Source organism: Symphalangus syndactylus, chromosome 19 (assembly GCF_028878055.3).
Source record: "Symphalangus syndactylus isolate Jambi chromosome 19, NHGRI_mSymSyn1-v2.1_pri, whole genome shotgun sequence".
Lineage (NCBI taxonomy): Eukaryota > Metazoa > Chordata > Mammalia > Primates > Hylobatidae > Symphalangus > Symphalangus syndactylus.
The window spans coordinates 47226608-47245271 of NC_072434.2; the positions used below are offsets into that span (position 1 = coordinate 47226608).

Below are 18664 nucleotides of genomic sequence, written 5' to 3' on the forward strand. Positions count from 1 at the left end.
CCTTTATCTTGTCATTTCTTTAAAAATTTATTGTTCCTTGGCTAATATGCTATATAAGCCCAAGTTCTAACCAAACCTTTGAGTTGCTCATCTCTGAGTATTCCCATATGTTACCTATATGAACAACGCACGTGTTGATAAACTTGCTTTACTTTTGTTCATCCGTCTTTGGCCGGTCTAATGCACAAGGCCCCAGCCGGAGAACCTAAGATAGGTAGAGGAAAAGATTCTTCCTCCCCTACAAGAGCTTGGTTCCCTATCATATTATTTCTAATACCCGTTAGAGCACTCAAGGGAACCTGCGTATCAGACAAGCCCTGGAAGTCTGTGGTTTTTAGCTCTCTTCCTGTAGTGCTAAGCTACTCTCATGGGGAAGATATTCTATGGGGTTAAATTTCCCTCATTCCCCCTTCCATTTCCAACCACCCACTCTGTCTCCAGAGAGCCTAAATAGGGTTTGCGGGAGCCTTCCACGTCAGCCTGACTCCAGTCCCACAGAAGATAAGTGATTTTAGAGAAAACTGATAACACGTCAGAGGCAGAATTTGGTTTGAGCACCCTAAGCTCAGGAGTAAGATACTGGAAGGTGGTATGAAGGAAAAAGTTGAGGTGTTTGCCCCAGGGTAATGTCTGGAATTTAAAAAACGCTGGGACAGTGTTTGTCTTGAACAAGTTTTCTGCCCACGCCAGCTGTCCTTTCCAGGTTACCAATCACCTTAAAGAGAAAGTTAGCTATTTTGCCATAGGCTTTAACCATCTGAAAAAAATCTGCTTTTCTTTTGCCTGATGTTGCACTGAAAAAAACTGTTCTTCTACTTACTCCTTCCACATTTTCTCAAGAATAAAAGAGTCATCAAAAACAGAAAGTAAAACCCTAAAAACCAAATCCGTATCCCCAACTTGCCATTGATATGTTACTCGTAAGATCTGTGACCTCTGTCATGCTGCCTAGGACTACAGTGGACTTACTGGGATGAATTTTAATATTCTCTCCTTGCATTCAATAATCTCGCATGATGAGCTAGGTTTTATTGTCTCTATCTTACAGATAGGAAAACAAGCTCCCAGTAACCAGTGAATAGGGAAGCTGAGATCAAGTCCCAAACTGTTCAACTCTAAAGTCAGATGGTCAGCACTTGCGCTGTTCCCCACAGTGGATCTTATACATCAAGAAGCAAGAATTCTTGTAGTAATTAGAAATAACAGTAACCCCTTATGCTTCACAGGGCATCAAATCCATTCACTGACTGAATTTTCTCCAATGTATCTATTAGCATCTTGCATACAGTATACACCAAATGTTGGCTGAATTAACAAATATTAAGAAGTTGACCATACACAGTATCATCTCTCCCTATCCTCAGAAAAAAAAAAAATGTAGCCTCAAGCTCCAGCGCTGGGTAAATTCCTCCATGCTTTAGCTTCCTGAGGTAAGATTTACAAAACCCTGTTTCTCTAAATCTTTGGGAGAATTAAGTGAGAAAAAAAAATATATAAAACATATATATCTATATAGTAACACCTAGGACAGTGCACACAAGATAAATGCCAGGATGTTATATCTACACTGGGGCAGGCTTGCAAGTCAGTGCATAAGTTAAATGCAAGAATGATGCAACACTAATTGAAATCCGTAAATGTTGGTTTTCCTTCTTAATGCTCAGTCACTACTTCTCTTTACATAGCTATTCCCTTTACAGAAACTATAATGCAAACCTCTTTGCCATTTTATGTAGACAGATCTCTGTAAACCCAAGGAGATAAGGAATAAGGACCAAGGTAAAAGTAACTTTGGGTTGCCTTTTCCTACTTGTGTCACTCCCTAGAATATGAGGTTTCCATGTAATTCCAGCTCCAATACCCATCTACAGTGATATACTTTGTCTTATTTACTATCAGTAACAATAACAATAATTACTATTTAGTGAGTACCCGCTTGTTAAGAGTTTATATACACAGTTCTCAATTCCTCCATTGCAGGGTTGTTAGAATTCTATTTTACTGGTAATAAAATTAAGACTCAGAGAGTTCAAGAAACTTGTCCAATATAAGAGTCTGTAAGGCTCGGCCCAGTGGCTCACGCCTGTAATCCCAGCACTTTGGGAGGCTGAGGCTGGAGGATCACTTAAGGCCAAGGGTTCAAGACCATCCTGGGCAACACAGCAAGACCCCGTCTCAAAAAAAAAAAAAAAAAAACAGGCATGGTGGCTCTCACCTGCAGTCCTAGCTGCTCAAGAGGGCTGAGGCAAGAGGATCACTTGAGCTCAGGAGTTAGAGGTTGCAGAGAGCTGTGACAGACCCACTGCATTTCAGCCTAGGTGACAGAGCAAGACTCTCTTAAAAAAAAAAAAAAAGTCTATAAATGGAAAAACTAGGATTTCAACCCAGTCTTTTAATCTCAAACCAACATGTATCACTATTCCCAAAAACCATGATTTATCTTTAGAATAATCAAAATCTGCTACTTGAGCCAGCTTCCCTGATAGATGTTTCCAGCAGGGAGACTGACTGTTGCTGCAATAACTATTTCTGGAATTCAGCTTTTTTCTTTTGTTGTTGTTGTTGTTGTTTTAGTGAGGCGGAGGTGAACTATTCCTGCAGTTACTGCATTACCAGGCTGATGTGTGGAATGGGTGGGGGAAACTCCTGTTCCATCTCCCTGCTCCAAAAAATCCATTTAAAATATTGTACATGGATAGAAGACATATCAGATGTTAAACTGATAAAATTAGATGCTACATTTATTTTAGCCAAAAGGCCAAAAAGCAATTGGAATTCAACTTTTTTGCTCATTCCCTACACAGATTGTGTTTCACTCACGGCATGAAAATTCAACTTGAACATTCTTCCACACGTAGATAGCACAGTGATGGGTCAAATGCTTTTGAATTACAGCATTTATTTCCAAAGAACTAAAATATCTGAAACTTTGTTTCTATGATAAAGTCCCAGACTTCCAGGTTCAATCCTTTTGCCTCAACATACAGATTCATTTTTTTGAAAATCTTTTGATTTTCTGGCTAGGAGACCAGGATTTCTATGCTAATTCTTTTTGAAACATATATCGTGTAGCATAATCAAAATCATGTGTGCGTGCATGCGTGTGTGTATGTGTGTGTGTGTGTGTGTGCTGGGGCAGGAGTGATTAAGTATAAATGCAGAAATCCTGTCAGATTACATTTTGGTGCATGCTTTTTGTATTCTCATAACTTTCCTTAAAAGTAAATCATGTCAGAAGGTGGCATTCAAGCTCGTCATCGTATTCCTACAAGTACCCAAATAACTTAGATTTCTACGAATATTTTTGAACCTTTTAATATACATTACAAATATTTTAGACCAATCACATTTTGTTGTAACATATTTACAAAACAAAAAATATATTACAATAAATATGATGAAACAGTGAATCTGATCAACAACAAGCTTTGTCACAACCAGTTATTTAAACGGAATGCAAAAACCTGCTGGTCTGCATATATTAAGAGTTTTGAGATAAATAGGGGTCCAGAATTATAATGTATCGGGAAGAGAGATGTGGGGGGAAATCCCCAAATTTCAGTTAAGTAAGATTCTTTCTCATTGCTAATTACATAATGTTTAATGATGTTTTAAACTGTGAACATTGATGAATTATCCAAACATGATACAAAGCTAATGTAGTTCTATCATTTCAAAATACGTGACATCCACAGAATATCCTTTTAATTGTTATCATTATATACTGTAGTTCACACAATATCTACAAATGTGAATGAGAAAAAAAACAGGTCACAGCAACATGTCTCACATTCCAATTTTAAATAAGACAAGCACATACTGGATCAAACATTATTTTATAATACATTAATAAATAACACCTAGTTTGTTATGGTTACTTTGAGCAGTTTATAACTGTATATTTAAAAAGAGAACATTTTCTTCGAGTTTCCCATTGTCAGTAAAAGGTAAAATAAATAATGAACTTTAACAAACAAACAAACAAAAAAACAAAACAAAAGAGAGAAAGCGATCTATGTAGAACCTAAAGTATTTTTGACATGCCGCTTTTCTGGTATAGCTTGCCACAAGAAAGTTAAAACAAAAACAAAAAATGATTGTCTTTTCAAAACAACTTTTAAAAGCTTTTCACAATATTGAGCATGAACCTTTGAAGATTAGCATGAAAATCTTTTTGCCCATCTGCTTTGTGCATATATATTGTATGTATAATGCACATTGTATATGTGCACACAAAAGAGATCTACTCAAGTCACAGAATAGCAAACTGCTTACCCCTTAAAATGAGAACCAGCCAACACACTGATCTGAATCCAGCCAGTCTGAGATCTGGAAGGCTTTCATTCTTGCTTTGCTTTCACAAATGTCCCTGTATGAATGTTGTTCCTGTGGATCCCCAACTACTTTTAAACAATAAAGCCCACTGTCATAATCCAATGGATCTAGATTTGCCTTGTGGGGAGGTGGGACCTGGTTCCTCAGAGCAGATACTGACAAGCCATCTGACTGGGTCTGCAGGTGAGTGCCGCTCTCTCACTGTGATCGTGCCATTCTCTTAACTCCTATTCAGTGTTGCCTTCTATTCTCTTACCACAACCGCTCACAAACCTAGAGAACACTGAGTCCATACTAGATATTGGTCCTGATAAATTGTGAACAGGCCGAACTACTTTACCACCTGTTTCCAGCTAAGAATGTTTTCTTGGCTAAACAAAAGAAGAGCATTAAGCCTTACAGCAAAATTAGATGTTTCATTTAAACCAGGTTTAGAGTTGTTGTAGTAGTAAGACTTTTTATTTAATTAATCACAGTTTTCTAAAGGGAAAGAAGGGTAGCAGCCCACCTTCCTAACCAGGAATAAAGATTTCGACATCTTCAGAGTCCCTATTTTCTTTAGCCAGCATTTTCATTCATTTTTAGCTTAGTCAGAAAGTTGGTGGTAATCACTGGACTGTAGTTTAATCACTGGACTATTATCACTCCCCACAATTCAAGTTCCTTTATATTTGTTAGTCCTCTTGACCAAAAGACATTTACAGTATTATCCTAAAGGCCTTCGTAAATTTTTACTTAAAAAAAAAATACCTGGTGGTTTTGTTCTTGGAGTCTGCATAAAGCCACGCTCAAATTATATCTTTCCAAGAAAAATCTAGAAACCATTAAACCATCATATAACTCTATTATCATAACTTTTGCTCATTAATCCTATTCTCAGACAATGTGATGGGTGTTATGCCTTCATGGGTGGTGGCCTCTGTTTTCCATTTCCCTAGGTAGAATGCTCAGTAGGCTCCCAAAGGGCAGGGTGGAATCCGGTGGTTCTGCAAGGTCCTCTGACTGGAAGTTCCTCTCATGCTTTGGATCTTTTATGGTGGGAACTTTGAGAAACCAAACATCCACATTCCTTATCAATGAGAAATTAATTCATGAGTAACTTAACGGTTTAGTACTGAAAACGTGTTACTGGAGTTTTTGGTTCATCTGCGAAAACCTCAGAATTGCGACGCACACTAAGCATTAGCACAGGTCTGCAGCAGAGATGGAAAAGCTCATAAATTAATATAAGGGCTTTTGGCCTTGGTTTTCAAATTCAGACCAGGCATCATTGAGCTCCATGAAAATCATCTTTGCATATTGTTCATAGGGTTGCCCAGTAGCCTGTAGAGAAAACAAAAACACACATTAGATACCACAAACCAAAATTTTATTAATATTAAATTTTTCACTGCCAATATATGGGCTCTAAGTAATGGAAATGTTTTTCTATTTGGCCATTTCTCCTTTTCAGCTTAATCTACTATATCTGACCCAAATTACTATAACCTCCCCATAATGCCCTCCCCCTAGAAATGCACAAGGGTAGTAGTAATCCATCAAGAAGCAGACAACAGAGAGCTTGTCAGGCAGCACAAGATATATCTCTGTTCTCCAGAAGTATCTGCCAAATGACAAAGGTTCATGACAGCCCATCTCCATCGACTGTTTTTAACTCCCATTTTCCCATTTCTAAAAAGTTCTTTGAGAGTCATAATGGGGCATACAGTTTGTGGATTTTTCTGGGCTCATTTCTCCTTCTCTTTCGATTCATCAAAATTCAAGCACTACCATTGCTTCTCATTAATTCTTCTTTTCAGACTAGTACAAAAAAATGTGGAGAGATGAAAATCAAATGCATCAAATTCAAGCCTGTGTTCCCAAGTGGCACTTCGATCATAGCTTCATGTCATATGACTGGTATAGTCTATGTGACAGCAAGATGACTCACTTCTTGCTGCATGTTTCCATGTATTATATGATGATTTCATTTGGCCATGAGTTAGTTGAAGTTTCTGACAAGGTAGAGCCCTTAGATGTACATATACTTCAATGAAAACATAAACTGACATAATCAATATAGTGATAATCAAGAGAGTGGCAAACTTAATTCCATTTTGAATATTTTATTGATTCTCACAAATTTTACTAACTACATTCTGAAGCTTTTTCATTACCATCCTAGCTAACTATACTGTTGTATCTCTAAAGGAAAGGAGTTTTCTTCTGTCCAGCTCTTAGCCTGTCCTTACTATTGTAAGCCAGGACACAATTTACTTTTTCTCTTCTTTTCTTTTTTTGGAGACAGGGTCTCACTCTGTTGCCCTGGCTGGAGTACAGTGGAGCCATCTCAACTCACTGCAGCCTTGATCACCCAGGCTCAAGTGATCCTCCTACCTCAGCCTCCCGAGTGGCTAAGACTACAGGCCCATGCCACCACACCAGCTAATTTTTGTATTTTTTTTGTAGGGACGGGGTTTTGTCATGTTGCCCAGGCTGGTCTCAAACTTGAGGGCTCAAGCAATTCACCTACCCCAGCCCCCAAAAGTGCTGGGATTACAGGCATGAGCTGCTGTACCCAGACACAATTTACTTCTGAGCCCTAAAAATTAATCACTGGGTAAATCTTACTCTCTCTAAATAAGTCCCTGTAATATATAGTTTGATATCTTCTTTCTCATTTCATAAAGTGTAACTATTTGTTTAAATATCTGATTTTAGCTCATCGACTTAATTTTATTAAAAATAGGTCATATCACCCAGCACATTTAAAGTAAAACACATAAGATAACGAAACAAAGACCTGACAAGTTACACAACAGGGCAGGTTATACCCACTTTATCTGGGTGCACCACCAGGACAGCCTTCCTGTACACCTTCTTCACCTGCTCTGGTGTTACCAGATCTGCCATGCCAACTGGTTTCCACTTGGTCTCCCCAGCCCACAGCACAGTATGCATCGTGGAGAGAAGGGCTCTGATATTTCTTTCTTTGCCTTCAATCCATTCCAGAATCTGTAAACACAAAGGGGATTAAGAAATTCAAATGCTTACTTACTAGTTCAGAAGGTTTCCACTAGGACTCTAGAAACCCCTTCTGCTCCAGCAACATCAAAACACTTAGGGCAACCTGTATAATGCAGGCTGTTTCCTCCACCTGGAATGCTTCTCCTCCTCAACCTCCTACCTTGTCTCCCTGGTTAACCCTATCATCCTTCAAAAGCCTGCTGAGGAATTTCACATTGTTAGACATTGCGAGTTTGAATTCCTTTCTCTCCCATCCCCACCCCCAGAGTTATACTCAATATAAACTCCATGAGGGTAGATACTGCACTAAATAAGTAACCCTTAAAAAAGGGCCAAACTTCTCTAGGCTACTCTACCTTAAACATATTTCTACCATAATATGTACCACACTTTATTGTAATTGCGTGTTTCTCTTTGCCTGCCATTAGGCAGAGCTGTTTGAGGAAAAGTATTATTTCTTATGTATCACTGTATCTCAGAACCAAATAATAAACCTGGTGCAGAACAGAGCTCAAAAAGGCTTGTTACATGAATTGACCCATTTAGCCATTTATTTGAACTATGAACATTCACAGTTTGAAGAAATGAGGCGATTAAGTCAGAGGGATCCTAAAACTGTATCAGCATTGAGTACCTAACAGGAGTTCAGCTAAGTGAATGTTGCTGGATGAATGGTTTAGTCACATTAATGACAGCTACCCTCCCAAACAATTACATACCCTGTACCAATTAAATAATCAAACATGGCTTAAATGAAATAAACAGCTTTCTTTTACAGGAAACTGTCCGAGTTTGCCTAATGAACAAAGGTTATTGAGATGAAGCACAAAGTTTTTGGAAGAAATATTAAGCCTCTGTGGCATTGGGTGGAGTGAAAAACGTGCAAATGAAAGACCCTACATTGTACTAAAAAATGTATCAAAGAATCGAAGTTATATTAGATGTATATTATACACATCTGCAACAAATCTGTCAGGAAATTATACAGAACAGTGGTATATGTTTTCAGAATGTGTTAAGATTGACTTGCCATTCAAGTACTGGTTTTGCAAATGTTTTAATACAGAGACAGATTACATCCTCCTCTTTCAGTTTGTTGTAGTATCAGCATATTTAGTATTTTGTCACATAGGAACTCAACCTCTTCATCTGTGAAGAGCATTCCAATTCTCCTGATCTTTACAAACTCTTCCAGACCTCATACCACTCATCAACATAACCACCCTCTGTTTCCCAGCTAATCTGCATCCGCCTGTCCATACAACATTTCATCTATGAAGTTATGTGGTTTTTTTCAGCTGTGAAACAAAGGGGTTAGATTCGCTGATTTGCAAACTTAAAAAAAAAAAACAAAAAAACAATGCTGAAACATACTAAAACAGTATGTTGATTTGAGGAAAAAAGTATGTTGATTTGATTTGAGGAAAAACCTCAAATCTAATTTTACCTAAAACTCCAGAATCAGAAAGAGAGAAAAGTGGAACTGCTTTGGTTAAAAGTAGAGGAAGACAATGGGGAAGACAGGAGCCACACTTCCCTCAGCCTTTCTCTCCTCTACTTTCCAAAGCTCCAGGTCTAATGTTGCAGCAATTGGTAAGTCTCAGGTACATAAATATTTCTCTATCGGTAGAGAAAAGATCCTGGGGGCTTCAGTCAATCTGGTTTAATAAAAAAGCTCTCAAGGCAGAAAGAGAAAACATAAATAATGCATTCTTCTTACCAGCAAATTCTAATGACTCATCTTTAGAATGTGAATGCCATCTGAATAACAAAATCACCTCTTAGAAAGTGCCACTGCTCATTTGAACAGGCAAACAAAAGAAATCTATATTGCCATATCATGGAATAACATTTATTTTATTAAAGAAAGTAAACAGTGTGTGCAACCTCCTCAAAGCTACTTTGCTATAAAAGGGCACAGCTGTACTCAAATCACAGCTGCAAAGACCAAATGAAATAGAGTGGCCACCAGAAATCTACTATCTTGCCTTTTATAGGTGATATGGTCTGAATATATGTGTCCCCCCAAAATTCCTATGTTGAAATTCTAACTCCTGAGGTGATGGTATTAGGAGGTTAGGGCTTCCTACTGGGAGGTGATTAGTTCATGAGACAGACTTCTTATAAATGGGATTAGTGCCCTTATGAAAGAGGCCTGAGCAAGACCTCTTTCTTCTGCCTATGAGGACACAGGGAAAACACCACCATCCATGAACCAGGAAGATGGCCCTCACCAGACACCAAAATGGCTGGCACCTTGATCTTGGACTTCCCAGCCTTCATAACTATGAGAAAAAAAAAAAATCCTGTTGTTTATAAGCCACCTAGTTTATGGTATTTTGTTATAGCAGCCTGAATGGACTAAGACAATAGGTTAGTCTCATGCTGATAGCTCCATACACATGACTTTATCACATGACTTTGTCATATAGGATAATCAAGCTGCGTCAGGGACCTCACTCACCTTTAATTTCTCAGGATCCATTTCCTTAGCCATTTCCTCCTTTCTCATCTCAGCTATTGTCCGAGGCCCCTTTTTGTCTTTGTGAGCATTGAAACCTTGACCAGAGAGTAGGTCTTCAAAATCAGCTGTTTTTTGTTTCCCTTCTGCAATATAATTTTTGAAAATCATTATAGTTTTCATTCTTAAACATAATGCTGTATCATTATCTCACAGCATCTGGAGTCTTCAAGGTGTTTTTAATATGCATTCAGTCCCTTAACCCTCATGCTTGCTTACACTGTGAGTAGGGTAAGAGACTCTTGCATCATCTACAGATGATGAAAATGAATCTGTCCAGAATCATATATGTGGCAAGATTAAAACTGGAGGATGGATCATGAAGCCAAATCCAATTCCATTTCCACTGTACCTTCTCTTTAGATGAGGATACTCATTATCCCTCCAGATTATAACTAACTCATATCAGTGTTGGCACTGGGATCTGGGTTTTGGTACTTGAAATTCATGCATGCTACCACTTCTCTGCCCATATTCTGTTGATATTTTAGTCAATCACTTTGCTCTTTCTCTCCAAGTCTGGTTGTAGCCTCAGAATCTTTCTCAATTTGTTTGGAGAGGCAGCTGAGCATGGTGGCTAGGAACAAAGACTTTGGACCCCAACTCCCTGGGTTTGAATTCCAGCTCTGCCACTTATTAGTGATGTAACCTAGGCAAGTTACTTATTATCTCTATTCCTCAATTTCCTCATCCATAAAATGGGGATGGTGTTAGGAATATTACTCACCTTATGGAGTTGTTTTGAAAATGAATTAGTTAACATTTAAAATGCTTAGAACAATGCCTGGCTATCTAAATGCTTGTTAAAACAAAATAGAACCAAAACATAACAGTCCATACAGTCAATCCAAATCAACCAAAATCAGTTTTTGAGTTGAAAACCATTTGCTATCTCTATACTGTAAGACATACACATACCTCTACTTGCACACACTGAAATGTAAGTGCTATGAAACTAGGGATTTTGTTTCTTGTTCACTGCTGCATCCTCAATGTTTTCTACACTGAAGATGCTCCATAAGTATTTGCTGATTGAAGTCACTCGCCCCACATCTATCTACTCAAAAATGGAGGGGAATTGGCATGACTCTATGGAATTGTCCAGGAAATATCCCTGCTAGTCAAGAACAAACATGATGTTACATATCCCCAACAACTGAATTCCTAACATGCTGGTGTTGTGAGAAGCACCTGTGTTCTAGCCAGTAGAGTGTAGCAATAAAGGGCAGGGGTTCCGGAGCCAGATTGCCAGGGTTCGAATCCTGGCTCTGTCACTTATAAGCTGTATAAACTTAGGGAATTACTTCATCCATCTGTGTCACAGGTTCCCCACCTATGATATGCGGTTGGTTTTGAAGATTATAAGAAATAATACAGGAGTCCCCCCACTTATTCACAGGAGGTATGTTCCAAGACCCCCAGTGGACACCTAAAACTGCAGATAGTACCAGACCCTATATATACAGTACTTTTTTTTTTTGATCTGGTAACCGAGATGGCTACTAAGTAAGTAATGGGTGGGTAGAGAATACAACATAGATGTGCTAGACAGAGGGATGCTTCACATCCTAGGCAGGATGGAGTAAGATGGTGCGAGGTTTCATCATGCTACTCATAACAGTGCACAATTTGAAATGTATGAATTGCTTATTCCTGGAATTTTCCATTTAATATTTTCAGACTGCAGTTGACCTCAGGTAACTGAAACTGCAAAAGATAAAACCACAAATAAAGGGGGATGACTGTACATGAAAAATGCTTAGGATAGCACCTGGCATACAGTAAGTACTCAATAAATGTTAGGTGCAGCTACTAGGAAGAGCAGAAGAATTGCCTTTCCATGTTCCATAGGGAGAAAGGCCTCTTCCCTCACCATGTTCCTATGTACTTCATTGCAGGGTCTGACAAAATCAACTGAAATATAAAATGTACCAAAATAGGCTTTTAATAAACTCAAATCTAACTATCCTTCCTATGCAAAAATATTACTTTTCACTCACTGTCAAGATCCTATCGAGAGTATCCTCCAGCCTCAGGCATTGGCACCATCATAGGTACCCCGCTGATCTCAGGAATCCACCAAACAGAGCATAAGGAAGACCAAGTTTTCCAAGACACATACAGTCCTCCAACTGGGACCAAAGGGCAAATATGACCAACGTGCTTGAAAGATTCCCCAACTTTTTCTTCCACTTCCTCTTCCAAAGGAATAACAGCTTTAAGATCCATCTACCTCTCCACTCATATCCCTTCAACATTCATTTAGTGCCTACCCTATGCCAAGCACTATGCTAGGTGCTAATGATACCATGGCAACTAAGACACAGTCCCTGCCCTCCATCTGGTTCCAGTCTGGAGATAAACAGACAAGTGAGCCCACAGTCACAAAATGGTATAAAAGTCAGGAGCATAGTCAACCCAGGAGGCTCCAGGTACAGCGTTGGGGGTAGGGATCATGTTGTGTCTCTACAACTATAAGATTCCCTCAGAAACTACTGAATTGAAACTACCCAGAAACTACTGTCACCTTCAGACAGACACATTCAGGCAGTGTGACAACACAGACAGGCTGCCCTATAGCTAGGTCCCATACCATTATCCTTACCCAAATTACTTGATCCTTTCCCACGTTCGTTCTGGCCCCCAGGCATGGCTGAGAAGCTCACGTTGTAGTTGGGTCGGTTCTGGGGAGAAGAGTGGGGCATGCTAGGCTGAGGCTTAGGCTGTGGCTGCTGCCAGTTGTAGGCACCTCCCTGCTGCCACCCGCCACCCATAGGCTGGGGAGATGCCTTCTGTGGCGAGCTGAGAGGCGGGAATCCTCCACCCAATCCAGTTGGTGTGGTGGGTTTGCTGGCAAATGAAGAAGTACCTAAAGAAAAAGATAAAGAAGGTAAAACTATTTTGAGTGGCCTCTAACTCTTGTGTCTTAAGACACTGCAGTGGCTTTAATAGCCATTCCCTTGACTGATAGCATAAGTAATCTTCCTAATATAGATAAAGGAATTGCAGGCATATATATTATTTCCCTAATCCCCACAATAACATTTTTAGGTATGTTTTAATGGCCTCATTTTTCCTTCAGATGAACAAACTGCAGGTCAGAACAGTTAAGTGATTTTTCTCAGAGGCCCACAGCAAGTGGCTGAGCCGAGACTTGATTCTGGATCTTTGCCTCCAGGTAAAAAGAACCCTGGCTCTTCTCACTGTGCCATCCTTCCCCACCCTTCCATCTTCTAAGCAGATTCTGTTTCTTCACTAGAATAAAATTTTAAAAAAAACTACCAAATGACAAGAATGGGGAATAAAACAGTAAGTCCACTCATTAAGGTGCTACTTAAACTTCAATTATTAGGATTAATCATTTTTTGTTATAAAGCATGGTTAGTGCCCAAGAGTAAATAAAGATGTTCTGAAATTTCACGAGTAGGTTTTAACTTCATACTACTTGCATTTCACTGAAGGAGAGCAAAAGCAGTCAACATTTGATAACTTTAAACAGGACAAAGGATCTTATTCAAGCTTTAAAAATGATGTTATTTTGTGCCAGGAATTTAAGGAGAATCTTGATTCCATAATCTCCAAACTTTTAAGCACTCACTGCATACAAGCTGGGCTGTGTCCAAAATACGAAAACCAGCTGTGGCTTGCATTTAAAGAGGTAAAATGAGAAACTGAAATGTGCTGATCTCCAAAGACCCTTTCATGTAATAAGTCTAAAGTAACAATAATAAAATAACTAATTTTATATAGCTCTTTAGAGTTAACAAAATGTGTTTATGTACATTACTGCTCAGATCTACACAACACTCTTAGGAGGTAAGTAGTATCACTGGCTCCACTTTAAAGATAAGGAAATTAAGGCTCAGAGAGGTTTCCTGATATGCTCATGATCACACAGCTAATTAATGGAGCTGGGATTAGACTATGTGCATCCTACCTCCAAATGTCATGTTCATTTACTGCACTCAGTAATCCTTAATTCCTCTCCTAATTGCTAAGCCTTTCACTATGACTCATCCCTTACTATCTCTTCTTTCTATAGATACTTTCCCTATTCTGATCCTGAGGCTCCACTTTCCTTCCCTACTGGAAATGCATCATGATCACTGGACTTACCATCAATCTGAGTTTGAGTCTCAGCTCTATCATTCATTCTTGCATTCATTCTTCATTCATTCATACATATATACACTAATTCACCACTATTTGACGAGCATTACCAAGTGTCATGTACTATGCTGGGCACTAAGAATATAGCTGAAAACAGGATATGGAGAATCTTTGCTCTTCTAAAGCTGGGTAAAAAAATCTCACTCCTTTGAGCCTCAGTTTCTTCATCTGTTTAATCAAAACTATGTCTATATCACAGGTATACTGTAAAGACAACTATATGAAAGACAACTATACTGTAAAGACAACAACTATATGAAAGTATTTCACAATTAAGCAAACAAAGAGACGTTATATATTATAAAATAACGTAAGCTCATATGCTAATAAGCACATGCCTGGTACATCTTCAGGGCTCAATGAACACTTGGTGATAGGAAACTGTAATGACAGGGCTTGTCTTCAAGCTTGGCATTGTCCCACTCATTCCATAACTAGCAGCATGAAGTCCTTCTTCCTATGTCCCTGAGCCCTCCTGCCAATAGCACAGGAACACCCAAGACTTGGTATTCATTCTATACTGGGGTTTCATTTTATATTTAAGGAAGCTTACTCTGTTCTGAACATATGTGTTTTTTTATTTTAAAATTTGGTAAATATGGAAAAGCCGAAAGAACGAAGAAAACCTTGCCATATGCCTACCATACTGTCAGTTATTCATTCGTTTAGGAAGCACTATTGAGCATCCTCTAGATGCCAGGCTGCAGATACAGCGGTGAAAAAGCAGACGCTGACCCCGCACTCATGGGGCTCATCAACATTGCAGGACTCTCTGATGTCCACCCTTCTAGAATATTTTCTCCCTATGCTCAGCAAGTCTAATTGTTAATGCTATTGAAGCAGAGAACTGACAGAAATACAAAGTGGTAGCTAAATCCAGAGACCACTGCAATCCTCATTAAAAGCAAAGCTGTAGTTCTCAACCTTGATTGTGCATTAGAATTACCTGGGGAGCTTTTTAAAAAATGCTCCATCTTGTGTAGCCCCTACAGTAGTGGATATTTTACATTTGATTAAAGTTTCTTCCTCCTACTGTAGTGCAAGTTTCAAAGAACAGGAATGTCATCTGCTTTGATTCTTTATTACATCCTGAATGCCTACCACATAGTAAGTACTCAAAAATACCTGTGAAATGAGGGAATTAATGCTCAAGGGTAGAAAACCATTGACTGGATGAACTGAACTGATACCCCTTCCCACACTCAGCTACATCAACCTCTAAACCTTTTATGAGTGCAAGCTCCAGAGCTAGACTTCTTGGTGTTGAAAGCTTGTGATTTCTGCATGTTACTTAATCTCTTGTGTCTCTGTTTCCTCATCTGTAAAACGAGGATTATAACAGTCACTACTTCAAAAGATTATGAGGAAGATTAAATGAAATGATATATATATGTAAAGCACTTCAAGTAGTGTCTGGCACATAGTAAGGCCCCAATAACTATTAACTGTTATTTTTATTGTTTTCATTATTTGACATTATATATTTGTTAATTTATTATTTGATTCCCCTTTTATAATATAAGTTTTATTAAGGCAGGAGTTTTGTTTTGTTTTGTTTGTTTGCTTTTTTTACTAAAACAGTCCTAGCACCTAGAAGGCACTTTCATAAATATTTGTTGGATGAATAAATGCATTAAAAATAAATAATAAATGAGATTTCATTGAAGTAAAATTTCATCTGATATATTACTTTAAAATTTGAAATTTTCAGTAAGATACAAAGAAAGGTGGAGAAGAAAATGACTGCATAAAATAATTTTGAGAGTTCTTAAAAGGGAAAAACATCTAAATAGTACAAAATGGAAGATAAAGATGCTGACACAAGTTACAGACAACAACGGTAGCCAGGCTCACATTCCCTCCATCTGGCTCTAAATGCCTCAGGAGGGCTTTCTGAGATCACAGACTATCAATATGGCCAAGATAAACCTTTGTGTCAGGGCTACACCACCCTTACTTAACAAATCTGCACTGCCCTAGAGGAGGAAGGAAAAAAGAGGAAGAAAATGTTTCAGAACACATTAGTCCAATGAACCCCTCCTTGAAAACAGGTTCCTTGGTGAAATCAGTTTGAGAACTCTGGACACTGTGTCCCTCTTAGTGGTAATCAAAATCCACGGAAACCAGTGCTTCCCAATCTCACTTGCTCTCAGAACACTTATCCTGTAACATCTATTAACATATTGTGAAAATATTCTGGCAATACGATACTTGAGTCTATTTTCTGTATAGAATTTTACAAATTGACCGGAGAGCACCACAGTTAATGCAGAGAAGGGGAACGGTGTGAAGATCTCACAGGTAACATCACCGTATCACAGTAAGTGTTCTGCAAGGTTGGCATCATGTGGCACAAATCCATCTGACCAGCCCTGTCTCACACTGTTTCCCTACGCATTACTTTTGCACAGCCAAACTCTGTTGCCATGAGCCCCTGAAAGCTCTAACTTTATTCATGCTACACATCCAGAATTAGGCACTGGAGAAATGAATCAATAAAGATGATTTCTAACCCCATATCTGATTCTCGCTTTCCTTTTTTAAAAAGCCAATCTCAGGTTTCAGAGGATAGCTTAAGAATACACACTATTTGAGGTTCCAGGTGACAATACCAGCTTGCTGTAACACCAAAGACTGAGATTTGAGGCTTTATAGCTATAAATAAATGTTATTTGTATCTTGATCTTCTGAGTTTGTACCTAGTGTCCCAAGGTCGGCAAAAGGATCCAGAGTCTGGGGTTTGTTTTGATGGGTGGGAGTACCATGCGAGGATCCGGTTGGGCTGGTGGCAGCTGACTTGCTTCCCATTCCAAAGCCTCCTGAAAAGGAAATAAGGTCATTGAAAATGAGTTAGCTGATTGAGGCTGAATTCTGAAATTCAGAATTCCAGAGTTACTGTTTATTTGTCTCCTAGGCAAATTAGGACAGGGTTTGAAAACGTCTAAGAAGTTGCTAGACCATGTTTCCCTGACCTGGGTGAATGGTGGCCTTGAACAAGGACAGAACACAGAAAAGACAAATGCTGTTTCCAGGCCACAAGTGTGAACTATTATTTCGAGTGTTTGTTTTATTTCCAGGTCCTCATGTCACTCTTCCCTATAGGATTTGAAGTTAGGTCTGGATCTGGATTCTGGCTTTGCCAATTCCTGAGTGACCTTGGGAATCTTGCTTAACATCTTTGAGCTTCAGCATTTCACCATTAGTTTTAAAAAAGAGAAATAATATGAAACCAACATCACAGGCAACAAAAGAAAAACAAATGGGACAATTGTCAAGCTAAAAACTGCTGTGATTCTGGATATTAGCCATTTGTCAGATGAGTAGGTTGCAAAAATTTTCTCCCATTCTGTAGGTTGCCTGTTCACTCTGATGGTAGTTTCTTTTGCTGTGCAGAAGCTCTTTAGTTTAATGAGATCCCATTTGTCAATTTTGGCTTTTGTTGCCATTGCTTTTGGTGTTTTAGACATGAAGTCCTTGCCCACGCCTATGTCCTGAATGGTATTGCCTAGGTTTTCTTGTAGGATTTTAATGGTTTTAGGTCTAACATTTAAGTCTTTAATCCATCTTGAATTAATTTTTGTATAAGGTGTAAGGAAGGGATCCAGTTTCAGCTTTCTACATATGGCTAGCCAGTTTTCCCAACACCATTTATTAAATAGGGAATCCTTTCCCCATTTCTTGTTTTTGTCAGGTTTGTCAAAGATCAGATAGTTGTAGATATGCGGCATCATTTCTGAGGGCTCTGTTCTGTTCCATTGATCTATGTCTCTGTTGTGGTACCAGTACCATGCTGTTTTGGTTACTGTAGCCTTGTAGTATAGTTTAAAGTCAGGTAGCGTGATGCCTCCAGCTTTGTTCTTTTGGCTTAGGATTGACTTGGCGATGCGGGCTCTTTTTTGGTTCCATATGAACTTTAAAGTAGTTTTTTCCAATTCTTTGAAGAAAGTCATTGGTAGCTTGATGGGGATGGCATTGAATCTATAAATTACTTTGGGCAGTATGGCCAGTGTGGCGATTCCTCAGGGATCTAGAACTAGAAATACCATTTGACCCAGCCATCCCATTACTGGGTATATACCCAAAGGACTATAAATCATGCTGCTATAAAGACACATGCACACGTATGTTTATTGCGGCACTATTCACAATAGCAAAGAGTTGGAACCAACCCAAATGTCCAACAACAATAGACTGGATTAAGAAAATGTGGCACATATACACCATGGAATACTATGCAGCCATAAAAAATGATGAGTTCGTGTCCTTTGTAGAGACATGGATGAAACTGGAAAACATCATTCTCGGTAAACTATCGCAAGGACAAAAAACCAGACACCGCATGTTCTCACTCATAGGTGGGAAATGAACAATGAGAACTCATGGACACAGGAAAGGGAACATCACACTCCGGGGACTGTTGTGGGTGGGGGGAGGGGGGAGGGACAGCATTAGGAGATATACCTAATGCTAAATGACGAGTTAATGGGTGCAGGAAATCAACATGGCACATGGATACATATGTAACAAACCTGCACATTGTGCACATGTACCCTAAAACCTAAAGTATAATAAAAAAAAAAAAGTTAAAAAAAAAAAAAGATTGACATTTGTCCTCAGAAAAAAAAAAAAAAA

General features: G+C 38.8%; 1 protein-coding gene and 1 non-coding gene across 6 annotated transcripts in view; both read right to left on the bottom strand.

The window, feature by feature from the left end:
* Window positions 1-2579: 2579 nt before the first annotated feature.
* LOC129458999 (U2 spliceosomal RNA) lies at window positions 2580-2770 on the bottom strand. The gene has a single exon (XR_008649824.1). It is a non-coding gene; the product is annotated as a U2 spliceosomal RNA (small nuclear RNA).
* Window positions 2771-3299: 529 nt separating this feature from the next.
* Window positions 3300-18664, bottom strand: part of DNAJC6 (DnaJ heat shock protein family (Hsp40) member C6) — a 162394-nt gene continuing 147029 nt past the window's right edge. For all 5 annotated transcript variants that reach the window (XM_055233606.2, XM_063613298.1, XM_055233605.2 and 2 more), the window contains 5 exons: window positions 16732-16851; window positions 12468-12731; window positions 9806-9948; window positions 7153-7329; window positions 3300-5658 (listed from right to left, as the gene is read on the bottom strand). In XM_055233606.2, the coding sequence (XP_055089581.1) occupies window positions 5557-5658; window positions 7153-7329; window positions 9806-9948; window positions 12468-12731; window positions 16732-16851 (806 nt within the window). In that variant the 3' untranslated portion in view covers window positions 3300-5556. The remainder of the gene's footprint in view (window positions 5659-7152; window positions 7330-9805; window positions 9949-12467; window positions 12732-16731; window positions 16852-18664) is intronic.